This window comes from Acipenser ruthenus, chromosome 23, assembly GCF_902713425.1.
Source record: "Acipenser ruthenus chromosome 23, fAciRut3.2 maternal haplotype, whole genome shotgun sequence".
In the NCBI taxonomy this organism is placed as follows: Eukaryota; Metazoa; Chordata; class Actinopteri; order Acipenseriformes; family Acipenseridae; genus Acipenser; species Acipenser ruthenus.
Genome location: NC_081211.1, coordinates 14,923,850 through 14,937,500, shown reverse-complemented (window position 1 = coordinate 14,937,500; position 13,651 = coordinate 14,923,850). Strand labels below are relative to the sequence as shown.

General features: G+C 39.4%; 1 protein-coding gene across 2 annotated transcripts in view; it reads right to left on the bottom strand.

The window, feature by feature from the left end:
* LOC117413302 (PH and SEC7 domain-containing protein 2-like) overlaps positions 1 to 13,651 on the bottom strand; it is a 208,720-nt gene that overhangs the window by 47,507 nt on the left and 147,562 nt on the right. Inside the window, exons 1-3 of one of the 2 annotated variants that reach the window (XM_058996661.1) lie at positions 7,752 to 7,825; positions 7,605 to 7,663; positions 2,541 to 2,630 (exon numbers count right to left, since the gene is read on the bottom strand). In XM_058996661.1, coding sequence (XP_058852644.1) covers positions 2,541 to 2,630; positions 7,605 to 7,634 — 120 coding nt within the window. In that variant the 5' untranslated portion in view covers positions 7,635 to 7,663; positions 7,752 to 7,825. Of the gene's footprint in view, positions 1 to 2,540; positions 2,631 to 7,604; positions 7,664 to 7,751; positions 7,826 to 13,651 lie in introns of those variants that run through there. The other variant, XM_058996660.1, reaches the window with a different exon arrangement.

Sequence of the window (13,651 nt, the reverse complement as noted above, 5' to 3'; positions counted from 1 at the left end):
GGAATTATGGCGTACCTTTTCAGGGCATTAATTCAACAAGAACAGGAACAGAAGACAGCTTCTTCCGTGTAGAGACACAACCAGAGCTGCAGTAACCAGTCACTAAAGAAACATGGAGCTTCCTGCATGAAACTTGCACCCGTGTCAGATATGAATGATGGGCTACGGCTCCAGATTTTTGTGTTGTTTCTCTATTAAAAATAAGCTTCTGATTTCAGTTAACACGCTTTTCTGTTTTGGAATTAACCGAGGATTGTGGTAACAAAATATATAATATTTATTGATTAAGACTAGCTGTTCCAGCATTTAAATCTGTTATTATTTATGTTAAAAGTGTTCATGGTATAGTAACGATAGCTTTAGTAGCCAGTGATTTTCAAACATCAGTGTTACTGTATGGATCTCGTGGTATAGTAAGGACAGCTTCAGTAGCCAGTGATTTTCAAACATCAGTGTTACTGTATGGATCTCGTGGTATAGTAAGGACAGCTTCAGTAGCCAGTGATTTTCAAACATCAGTGTTACTGTATGGATCTCGTGGTATAGTAAGGACAGCTTTAGTAGCAAGTGATTTTCAAACAGAATTTGTTAATAAAATGAATCCGTTAATGCTTTGAAATTGAGTTGATGAGGTTGTTAATGAACACATTTCCTGTTAAAAAGCTTAATTGTCACAGGTCACGTACATCACTTCCTGTCCCATTGACTAGATAAGGAGAACTTGTTACTCAAAATACATGTTAATGAGATCAAGAAAAATGAATTGAAGCAGAATTCGCTGTTATGGAAATAATGTACAGGAAGACAGCTCTCCCACCAGCGAGCAGCAACCAAATGGAAATAAAGAATAATGGGAATATTAATTGTGTATAATTTGTAAACTTCATGTAAAATTGTGCATTTTGTCATGCAGAATGTACATTTATATAACACTTCAAATATAAAATGCTGGTTTACGATTACCTGGCGTGTGGGTATAAATCGAACAGCACAGATTAAAAAATAAATGCATATAAATTATAATTAAATCCCACTAGTCATTTACCCTCATTCGGGGGGATATTTTGCCACAGTTATTAATGTGCATTTTACAATCTTTTTTCATTAAAAAGAAAAAAAAAATCCCTTTTTTTTGTCTGTGGGGCAGTGGGTGTGGTCGACTTATCAGCTCATGAAGTGAAGGCTACGTAGGCTTGGTTGGAATTTACTCGTGTATGTATTTTAGTAGGTACGATTGCAGGCTACAAATAAATACGTATGAAGTGTTATTTGTGTTTGTAGTTGTTAGTTATTATATATAAACACCATGTATGTAACACTTCATCATATATATATTAAGCTTTTAAAATTATGACAGATTGTGTCAAAATGTAAGAGTCATGACAGGAGCCAGGGAAATTTGCACATACGTTCCAGATGTTATAGGATGCATCACAAATCACCTGCACGCTTAATGAATGGAACCCCTTCCTGTTCACATATGCATGGATGCTGCGATGATTTGAGAGCAACGAGTGTGCAATCGATGGCTCCTGTTATTCTGGGAAATCCAGCAATGTCATAAAACTCACTTTTTAATATATAAGCTGCTCCTGATTAAGTGGGATACTGATATAATCGTTAACCCTCTTTATCAAGTCACCCGTGACCCTCTGAAATGACCCAGAGACATCGAAGCACAATGCTGCCAAGCCAACACCTTCATATGCGGGGGTACGGCACGGCCCCTTTTCATAGGCAATTCAAGGTCCTCCCGCAGAGTCTGACGTTGGTCGACAAAATTCCCTATACAGACGCAATCGAGTTAGATCGTCATCTGGTAAACCTAAGAAATGAACCCTGGTCCTGTACACCCTCTCTCTGTGTCGTGGGCGTCGCAGCCGGGGTCTGTCAATCTCAGGCTCGCACTCAAGCTCTGAAATGTAATTTTCTGCTACTGCTGCAACTCCCAGCAAATCCACACTGTAGTGTGTTTATTTATTTTTTTAACACCAAAGAACTTAAATACTGTTTCAAGGTGAGTTATATACTTTTAATTTCTGAAATTGTATTAGCACAATTATTTAATAACGAAATAGGCATAACAACCGCTTGAAAATGCCCAAATCAATGCTACATACCGATTTGTTGATTAACACTGGAGTTATCATTTATGACCTTTTGAAAACCCTGCCCAATGTATCACAGTTTGGCACACAGGTGGAGGACTAAACGGCAGGGGGTGTTCAGGTGGGGATTGAGGTTTGCATGCTTTCAGAGCTGTGAGGGGTATGTGGTATATATGCTAGTTACGTTTGCTCCTATTCCTTGGGTAGCATTGTGCACTTGTAAGGTTGTGACAATAAAGAAAAGCACCATGGTCTTCAAAGTGTAACGCTCACTCATTTACAGATTTCTGAGGATGATGAAGAGGGGCCGCGAAAACAGTGTGCATCATCCATAGAAACGTGTAATACAACAAACTCATTACAGGAATGACAAACAGTGTGTTGAATTCCCCAACATTTCGGTACATAAAATAAGTATATTTTTAAAATTACCTTTAACAAATCCTTTGGGAAATCGTTTCCCTCGTTCAGACTATCCAGGTTGGTTATAAACTGTTGGCAGGACATCTTCTTCCCAATATTCTGGAATAATAAAAAACAGTTTTACTGTATGTTTTAATAAATATTACAAAGATTTGAATGAAAAAAAGTCTGAAGTATGTTTGCTTAAACCGCCTGACATCACTTGACCAGTTTCAGAGATGCTCGGGTGTAGAAATGAAACATAGAAGGTACATTAGCAACAGGACGTGGAAGAGGATTGTGTGAAGATAACAACCTTTCAAATGCAAATCATTCCTAGCGTTGTCATTCACTACGAGGTGCCTGCAAGTCCTGTGTATTTGCTTTGCAGTTCCGCTGTGGGTAATTATGGTATCCCAAACATGCAAGCCATTGTGCATGTTCAGGTCAGGACAGATGTGCACTCGCTAGCTTGCAGAGCTGTGAGGGGAAGCTCTGATTGTGTCAGACCTGAGCCTGACCAGCCACTCAGCTTTCACAATCAGTAGACTCACTCATTCATTTCAGAAAATGTTTTCCCCTTTATGACATTCAGCTGCAACTAAATTATAATAACCATCTGTAACAGGGGGTCTTAGTACCTGCTACTTTAGTTGTGGGTGTCCGCTGACTGATGAGAGAGAGACAGAGGGATGCATTTGACAACACCACTCAGGCGTCCAGGTTTTATTCAAATAAACAAAATGTTGTGGCAGGTGGCCGCCACTAGGGTACCAGCAATGATAGCCCTGGTGCACGAGGACATACACAGACAGAGTGGAGTCAAAATAAGTGCTCCAAAAATGCAAAACAAAACACAGTGAGAAAACAGCTGAAAACAAAGGTTTAGCAAACACTGGATTAGCACTGCTCGCACTAAAAGGGAGGTCCTGCTCCGGAACATACTCTGACACACTAAAATAAACTCTGATGGGATCAAAATCCCCTAAATTAATCCCTATGCAACTCACTCACACTGGCTCTCCACATAGTAGTGAGGCTGCATGCTTGCTGAAACTAGAACAAAAGAACTGGCATTCCAGCTCCTTTTTTTATACCATGTGGCTGGGCTTAATTGAACATCAATTAGTCAATTAAGCCCCAGCCACATTCCGCACATGGATTTGGCAGAGTTGGATTTAACCCCATCCCTGCCAAACTTTAATTTAAAAATGTACAACTTTATGTACAACTGCAAAAACCTGCCATATCTAGTTCACACTTATTATATATATATATTTAAACTATACATACACAACAATACAATACATTATTTACACTTGCAGGGCTTTTGCCCTGCCACACCATTATTACTGTTATACTGCTGTTTATAAACTTTAATAAAGTCACCTTTAAGCATGGTCTGTCCTGGTTTTAGACACAGCAACAAACTCACTGCAATCTGTCCTACCATCTCTGTTTATTAATTACATTCTGTAATCTAAAAGATAGAATTGTACTTTTGCAATCAGGTTGATTTAAGGGTGATAATTACAGTAATCTAGGAGGTGCTTGTTAGGTTTGGGAATCAGCGTTATTAGTGCTTGCTGCATAGATAAGGTATTTCTATTAAAGAAAAAATCCAATACTTTAAAAATAAGTGTCAGAGAATCAATAGTAATTTTATAGAATGATGGAAAGCCATCATCTCCAGGGGTCTTGCCAACTGGTAATGAATTGATTGCTTTCTTTATTTCATCTCTTGCAATACGTGTATCTAGTGTTACTTTATCATCTGTGCTTGGTTAAAAAGAAGGTCTTTATAAAACAAATCAATGTGTCTGAAGTTTGAAAGTTTCATTAATATTAGCAGGGCCTGTGACAATAATGCCAGAATCTTCAAAGATAGTAAATCCAGAAAAAGCGACGTTGTGGGGACACCCCCACTTTGTAAAACACCTTTTTAAGAACTAAATATGCCTTTAAAAAAAAAAAAAAACTGCCAAAATATTTAATTTGTTGTTGACTTGTGTGGTGTTTTGTTTGACTGAAGTTAAAAATAGTAAATACAAATATAGTAAGAGTCAATGAGAAGTCCCCACAAATATAGGAATGCAAACATGAGTGTGTGTGTGTGTGTGTGCGTGTGTGTGTGCGTGTGTGTGTGCGTGTGTGTAGTGTAAAATGCCAGGTTTGGCTCTCATTTCATATTTAAATGCTGACGACATTTAGATCCTCAACTGTTTAGATCAATTGATTTGACCTCAGTCCTCTAGGGTGTGATGTCATACAGTAGGTGCATACTTGAGGTCAAGACTACTTTACTACTTTAAAATACTAATTCTATCACAAAGATCTATTCCATATCAACGTTGGTACTTCTAATAAAGATTACTAGCAGTAAAATGAGAGTAATGCATTATTTCTGAAGTGTTCTAATACTGATGTATTGAAACGATACCTAAACCATTGCATTATTAATATTATTAGCTCCTGTGTACACCATTACTTGTAAATGACTATGACATGTAATTATGTTTTTCATGTCCAGATCCTCAGTTCCAGCTCGTATACCCATGGCACAGACAGCTCTATGGAACAGGTTTGTCTGGTAGATTTAAGAGCATATATGTGACCCCTCTCAGTTAATGTATCAGTAAGATGAAATGGGTAATTAGACAACGCAATACAGAACATTCATCAGGATAAGTCCCTGGTGTTTGTTACTGACTGTATAGCACTAGCATGCAGAACAGTGTAGGCACTGTAGATCACTACCCAGGTAGGGCACTGTAGACACATGGTCAGCTCATCTGAATCGGTTGCTGATCATCACATTGCTCCTCCCTTTTCATAAGCACTACATATTTAAACACGTAGGTCAGTAACATACACCCCCCGCCATGGCTGTGAATTCAAAATCAGAGCCATCAGTCTGATAAAAAGAAGGTGATGACCATGACACGAATATCAACAGTATGTACAGAATACTGCAGAATAAGAATTAGCAATGAAATATGTTATCACAAACATATGAACAATGTAAGCACGACACACAGACACCCCCCTTAACCCTAAATCAGATACTCTCAATAACTTCTGCTAAACAATGTCAATACCAGGTTTCATGATGATTGGATAAATGGTAAATGTAAAAAATATAAGAGTGACCTACAGATGGACGGATGAACGGAAAGACAGACACCCCCCTATATCACTAGAATCTAATGTGCAGCGGGGGTAAAAAAGAGATTCAAAAGTATGAATGGGAGTTTGTTTCCCAGGGGACATGCTGTTAACACAATGGTTAGGGTTAGGGTTAGGGTTAGAGATTCAAAAGTATGAATGGGAGTTTGTTTCCCAGGGGACATGCTGTTAACACAATGGTTAGGGTTAGGGTTAGAGATTCAAAAGTATGAATGGGGGTTTGTTTCCCATGGGGCATGCTGTTAACACAATGGTTAGGGTTAGGGTTAGGGTTAGAGATTCAAAAGTATGAATGGGAGTTTGTTTCCCAGGGGACATGCTGTTAACACAATGGTTAGGGTTAGGGTTAGGGTTAGAGATTCAAAAGTATGAATGGGAGTTTGTTTCCCAGGGGGCATGCTGTTAACAGAATGGTTAGGGTTAGGGTTAGAGATTCAAAAGTATGAATGGGGGTTTGTTTCCCAGGGGGCATTCTGTTAACACAATGGTTAGGGTTAGGGTTAGAGATTCAAAAGTATGAATGGGGGTTTGTTTCCCAGGGGGCATGCTGGTAACACAATGGTTAGGGTTAGGGTCAGGGTTAGAGATTCAAAAGTATGAATGGGAGTTTGTTTCCCAGGGGACATTCTGTTAACACAATGGTTATTTTTTCTTTTCATTGTTAACATCCAAATAACTTTACACAGAACTTTAAAGTATGTTTCAAAGCTATTTTTAAAATGTCCGCTCTAGTGCACTATTAGTGTAAGGATTATTGCCCACATTGTCAAACAGGTAACACAGCAATAATGATCCATGATGTGGTACGGAACAGCAAAGCCAGAGCACTTGTTATGTTTTTTTTTTTTTTAATCATTCTTCCTGCAGTGATTTAGAGGACAGATCTCAAACCCCAGTGCACTAGAGCGGACATTTTGAAAAGAGCTTTGAAACAGACTTTAAAGTTATAAGTGTAAAAAGTTGTCAGGATGTTAACAATGAAAAGAAAAATTACAGGTACGTTATTTAAACACTTGTAGCAACATGTGGGGCCGTATAATGCTAAATTTTCTGGAACCCGGCTACTTACTCTTTAAGTACATTGTAACTATGCATAATATTGTAAGTATGTGTAAGTACACATGTATTAACTAAGTAACTACTATGTAACTACACAGTAGTTAGAGACACAATGTCAAGTGTTACCAAATAATATTACACAGAAAATATGATGTTTGCTTTTTCTTGACATCATCTGATGCAGATCAACGATCGAAACAAACTGGGTAAACAGGTGAGGTGGAATGCATTGCTTTCGTAGCGACAAAAGGACACGTATTAACACACACCAGATAGAAGAGATACACAGGAGACAGAGCTGCACTTACCACCTGAAAGTGGTTAAAAGGAGTAAGGATCCAGGAGCAGGTAGAGATAAAGAGAAGGACAGAAAGTATTAGTAGCAAGTGCTCACAGTGTGGGCCTGCTTTTCAAAGCTTGCTAAGTGGAGACCATTTCTAAGTTATGGGTTTTTTTTTTCAGTACCTAATTACTTTACCATAATAATAATGATTTTCTCCACAATTAAGAATGTCCAATTACTTTCCTTTACCGCAGTAATTCCCCACACAGCTCAGCAGAACTGAAGATTCAGGGGGCGTCCTCCCATCCCACACCCAGGAACTCGAGAGCGGATGCCAGTGAATTGTATGTGAGCTATCTCAGATTTACCCTAGTTACCAAGCTTTGAAAATCAGACTTGAGTCATTAACCTAAGGATTATTAGTGTGGAATAGTGGACGGGTTAGTACCGATCCAGGCATTAATGCTGCTCTGCCTGCTACCTACAAAATGCAAAGGAAAAAGAAATCCACAGCATGCAGCAGTTTAGAGAGCAATACAGGATAGAAACGAGACTACTGTACTTACATGTCCGTGAAGATCCGTGTTGAGGAGCATGAGAGCACATGTCAGCGTGTGGACTCCGTCTGAAACAACAGAATCACACAGCTCAGAAAACAAGCTCTGCACTGGGCACAAGATCCACACTTTCAATTAGCTCGCTATATTACTTACCATTACAGTGAACAAAAACAAGGCATGCCCAGGGGCTTAATCAAAGGGGAATGTCAGATCAGATCAAATGGTTTCTAAAAATGAAGTAAAATGGATATGTGAAAAAATGGTTGAAACAATTGTAACAGCTGGTACTTAAACAATTTTAGTATTTGTAATATACTTTTGATAATCATTTAATTGACTAACTGACTTTCTATCTCTCTCACTCTTTCCCTACCGCCTCTCTCTCTCTGTCTCTGTCTCTCTCTCTCTCTCTCGTTCCCTCCTCTCCTCCTCTGATCTGCATGTCTGAGGAATATGCAAGCAGAGGGTAGGGGTTGGAGAATGTATGTATTGTGGGATGGGGTTTTGGGTAACGTGTGCTTTACAATGTTAAACTCAGGACAGTTGGAAAATGCAGGAGACGGGCTGACACACACAAACTGTCCAGAGTTACTCTGTATCAGGGCTAATTCATAAACTCTAGAAGTAGTGCATTTCTTTGTATAATTGTACCTGTATGTTAATAATAAAACCTGATTACTGTGGTTTGAAATTGTTTGTCGTGTCTGGTCATTTTTACTCTCAGGTCTCAATAGAAAATATCAGGCCTTGTTTTCTTACACAATGTGGTAGTGAAATGGTTAATATCTCCTCGACACCACCTGTATTGGAACTGTATTGAGATAATAACAGAACAGAAGGGTTCACATAACCCTGAGAATATGAAGTCACTGCTGTAACAGGGTCAATAGTACCCCCGTTATCTCTCACGTGTTTGTTTGTCACTTGTATGTTTTATTTGTATAATTGTACACATTGATTTGATTAGTGCACCTTTTATTTTGTTGTCTAACACACTGTAACTAATCTGTATCACTTTCTAGTAGCTTCTTCACTCAGTCCCCTTGATATGCCCTGTTGGGTACCGACTAATTGAATTATTGATAGTTTTATTCACCTGAATATAAATAGCCCACATCTCTTACTAACGGGATGGCCATCCTGGGGGTCTGTGTCTGTCTGTTCTTTGTGGTTTTGTTTGATCTCTTACTAACGGGATGGCCATCCTGGGGGTCTGTGTCTGTCTGTTCTTTGTGGTTTTGTTTGATCTCTTACTAACGGGATGGCCATCCTGGGGGTCTGTGTCTGTCTGTTCTTTGTGGTTTTGTTTGATCTCTTACTAACGGGATGGCCATCCTGGGGGTCTGTGTCTGTCTGTTCTTTGTGGTTTTGTTTGATCTCTTACTAATGGGATGGCCATCCTGGGGGTCTGTGTCTGTCTGTTCTTTGTGGTTTTGTTTGATCTCTTACTAACGGGATGGCCATCCTGGGGGTCTGTGTCTGTCTGTTCTTTGTGGTTTTGTTTGATCTCTTACTAACGGGATGGCCATCCTGGGGGTCTGTGTCTGTCTGTTCTTTGTAGTTTTGTTTGATCTCTTACTAACGGGATGGCCATCCTGGGGGTCTGTGTCTGTCTGTTCTTTGTGGTTTTGTTTGTGCAGGTGTGGGAACACAGTTTTGGTGTTTGAAACGGAGAGTAAAAGAGGGAAGTGAAACAGGCCTGTGAATGGACTTTCCTCATAAGTATTCAGCTGATATACAGTTGTATACTGGTGTGAATAATGAGCGCAAGTGAGTTCAGAGGTTTCAGCCTGTCGGTAGCTGACCTATGGTACGAAAACTAATGTAAGATGTTGTGATACTGATTTTTCAATCACTCTGATGTTCCCTCCTCTGCACAGACAAAGATTTTACACTGGTCAGTGTTTGTGTTATTATTATTATTATTATTATTATTATTATTATTATTATTATTATTATTATTATTATTATCATCCTCCATTACATTCTTGCGTTCTTGTTAAGATAAAGCACATTGCACTGTTATACATGTGAAGTATTGCGGTTGTTAAAATAACTATTTTGACTAATCTTAATCATGATGACCTGTTAATGGAAAATCTGTACTGACTACATGCTGGGGAATGGAATAGTTGTGGTCCTCTATATGGATTTTGAACAATGTGTTGCTGCTCCTTTTAAATATGCTGTCATATAAATACATTCCCATTGATTTCGTATGTATATTGTCTATGTGTTGTTCTTGGTGACACTGATCCCTGTATTTTAGATCTGAACCTGATAAACTATTATCTAATATTGTGTTCTGTGCTTTATCACACTGAACTGGCGTAGTCTGGCTACATATTAAAAAGAACCCTTCTGTTTCAAAGCTTAGTTTATTTCACCCCTGGCTGTAAGCCCTCTGTCTGAGGGGGTGTTACACTGACATCAGCACGTTTCTAAAGCAACTGTCATGAACGGGTTCATTTAACTGAGAAAAAACATAAAATACAGCTGTGTACCCATGTGACAGAAATACAATGAGTTCTGGTGATAAATCTTCCTCCCGACCTGTGAGGGCGCTAAAGAACGGGAGGAGAAGTATCTGGAAGGGCTGGCCTGACAGTTCGTTTCCGGGACCGGAAAGTGGGTCAGCCTGGAAGGAAGCGAGACTCTGTTGTAAGACCGTATTGATCTGACAGGTAAACAAGGGGCAGCTGCAAGTAATAAGGCAGCTGCAACCGTTTACCAAGATATCATGCGGGATTACATATAGGGGCCAGGGTAACGCTGTTCTTTTCCTTCGTTTGGGTTAAGCCAAGGACCGAGAAGGACGTAATCCCTGTATTACTCTGCAAAGAGTTGTGTGTGTGTGGGTTTGTGTTTGTTCGTCTCTGTAAACTAACTGTCTGTGTCTTTTGAAATCACTAGACAGCTAAACGCACATCCGGAGCTGTCGCCTTGGGCCAGCACAAGCCGGATCACCACTTCACGAACTGTCACGGAATAAAGTATATTCACGCACCACCATCACGACTGCACGCACCCGAGACGGGTGACCGTGTTTTTGTTTCCTTTGTCAGGACTGCAACCTGTGTTCTTCAGCCCCGAGCTTTACACATCGTTGTGTATTGCCGGGGCTTATTATTTGTGGTCACTAGACCAGGACGGAAAATAAAAGCTTGTTTTCTGGATTACAGTTGTCTGCCCGTCATTCCTGCACCGCATCACTGCTACACCTGTTCCCCCTACCACCCACTTTGCCACAACCCAGTATGAAGCCACTATGTAGAAGCATTGGGAGCTTTATGATCTGGAAACCAGAAAGTCACATCACTCCAATATGACGGTCAGGTCACAAAGTGAAGGGCACTGTCAGATTTTGCACAAGTGTATTAGCAGTAGTAGGTGGAGGATGCTTCCTGACAAGGCTTGTGAAAATGGTAAATAGAGGGGAGAAATCTTTTAAAATGCTTGGTCATCACGCCTTTAACACACAGCCTTGATCAGGTTCAAGGTAAGACAATATGTAATAAATGACCTACTATATAAATACTTTAAAGAAAGCATGAATTTCAATACACAATTGTGAAAAAGGTGAACTGTTCTACGATCCTCAGAGAACAGAAACCCTCCAATCCTTGAAACTACATCCTTATCAATTCTCGTATCCAGTCATTTCAGCTTGATTCAACTGAATTAAAAAATACATTTTTCTTATGTTTGTTTAAACAGGTAATGTGGTCTTTTGGCCAATACTGTATCTGTCTTTGTACCAGTGCATCGTGCTTCAAGCTTGAAGAACTCCTGTCAAAGAGGTTGAGGAAAGAACATCATAGCAAAGCCATAGCAATCAGCAAAGTGAACGATAACAGGAGCAATCATGCTGAAAATGGCAGCCTGAGGCTTTTGGACAGCTATTACATTAACCTCCTGTTATTACTGAGTTAATTCCCTACACCCAGAGAGAGGCCATTCCAGTCTGAATTATTTCACCAGGTTGAACTTCTCTTCATCAAACACCCTTTTGGCACTCACTGTAAGAATAGTTAAACTGATCATTTATCATAAAGGAAAGATGTCTTGAAGCTAGTTATGATAATAAATCATTTTTACACAATCCACAGCCTGACTTGCGCTATTATCTTAGATACTGTAGCGCCAATCAAAACTCGGAGTGTCTTTAAAAAAAAAAACTTGTAAGATGAAATATGAGGGTCGTAAAAAAGAGACGGAGATGTCAGGAATCTAATTACATTGCATGGAAGGGCCACCTGGTTAAATATAGGAAGGCTCTGGAGTTGCCTTCCCAAAATGTGGAATACCGCCGATAAAATTCTAAAACCAGGAGAAGTGAACATATTACCCGTTTGGCCTCTTTGCACTGGCGCCCCGTGCAGTATATAATTGATTTTAAGATTTTGCTGTTAACTTACAAGGCCCTGAATGGATTAGCACCTAGTTATTTGCAGGAGTTACTGACCCTGTATCTTCCAAACCGCACTCTGAGATCACAGGATGCAGGGCTGCTGGTTATTCCTAGGGTCAACAAAAGCAACATAGGAGGAGGTAGGGCTTTTTCTTGCAGAGCTCCGAAATTATGGAATTCTCTGCCTTCGTTTGTCAGGGAAGCTGGGACCGTTACAGTTTTCAAGTCAAGACTAAAACACACTTTTATAAAATGGCTTTCTTATCTTAGTGGGTTTTAATGCAACTTTAAAATTGCTGATTTTGTATAATTATATGTATACTGTTATTTAAATGGTCTGATTGTGGCAGTTGTATGTGTGACATGCTATACAAATGTATTGTGGTTTGTTCTTTTTTTCTGCTATGTACTGTACAGTGCTTTGCGATACTTTTGTATAAAAAGTGCTATATAAATGCAATAAATAAATACATAAATAAATAAAGTCATTGTAGCTAACAAAATAATTCCATAAATCTTACACATTTTACACTTCCAGTGTTTTGGAAGGAACACATTTTGACATCTGGTACTACACTAGGTTCTCACTTTGCTTGCCTTGTTTGCTTTACTTCCTTGGTCACCCCAGCAGTGTCTTCAGGGTCTGTTACTGGCTGAAAGCATGTCAGTGAACAGAGGAAGCAGGTAATTGGTTAATCATTGGAAAGGAGCCAGTGAAGGGGAGAGTTAGCAGAGTGTTAGCAGAGCATTAGCAATGATTTTCTTCTGGGCTCCCCTATTGATTCAATGTGCTAAGCCTGCATGGTGCTTACAGATCTAGTCTCATAGTTTCAATCTCATACATGTATTCTTTTTCAATTTCAAACAATTCTACCTTATCTGAAAACTTGTGTGTGCTTTGTTTTTTTTTTTGTTCTCTCATGTTCCCACTTTGGAGCGACCCACCTACTGCTCGGTTACCTGAGCGATTCCTTTGTACATTTCAGTATAAATCCCTAAATAAAATTCCAGCCATCAAAGTGAGACTTTATAGAAAATATCACCGACTGCTTTTCAAATGACTGCAGGAACCTGCTCACCTCAATAGAAGTAATCTGTCATTCAAATAATGCCACCTTATCATTAGAGGAGAACTTATTAGCTATAACACAGCGTTCCCCTTTATGAGGCGGCCCTTTATACTGCGGAACAGGTGATAAAGCGGTATGGTCATGGCTCCCACTTGCCCCATAATGTCATTACACGAACACTAGTATTCTGTAGGTGATACACAAACAGCACGGTCTCTTAGCTATGGCTCCAGACTACAGCATTATAAAGAGGGAGCACTGTATGGGTTTCTTTAAAACCTGCCCATTTAAGACCTATGCATATGCACAACAGGTACAATGTATGAACGTATTTTATTAGATAGAAGGACTTTAACCTTGCTTTCAACTTTTATAAGGGTTAACTGCTTATACCAAATGTAAATGCACATTTTAATCCAGCTCAGACCACTATTTCCTGAGGCTGCCTAAATGCCCAACCACAGAGACAGGGATATAGTGTATAGTGTCAACTGTATGTAAAACACCACTTTTTATGCATATATCCAATTGAGGACATTCCTATCTTACTAAGGACAATCTTCACATTATTG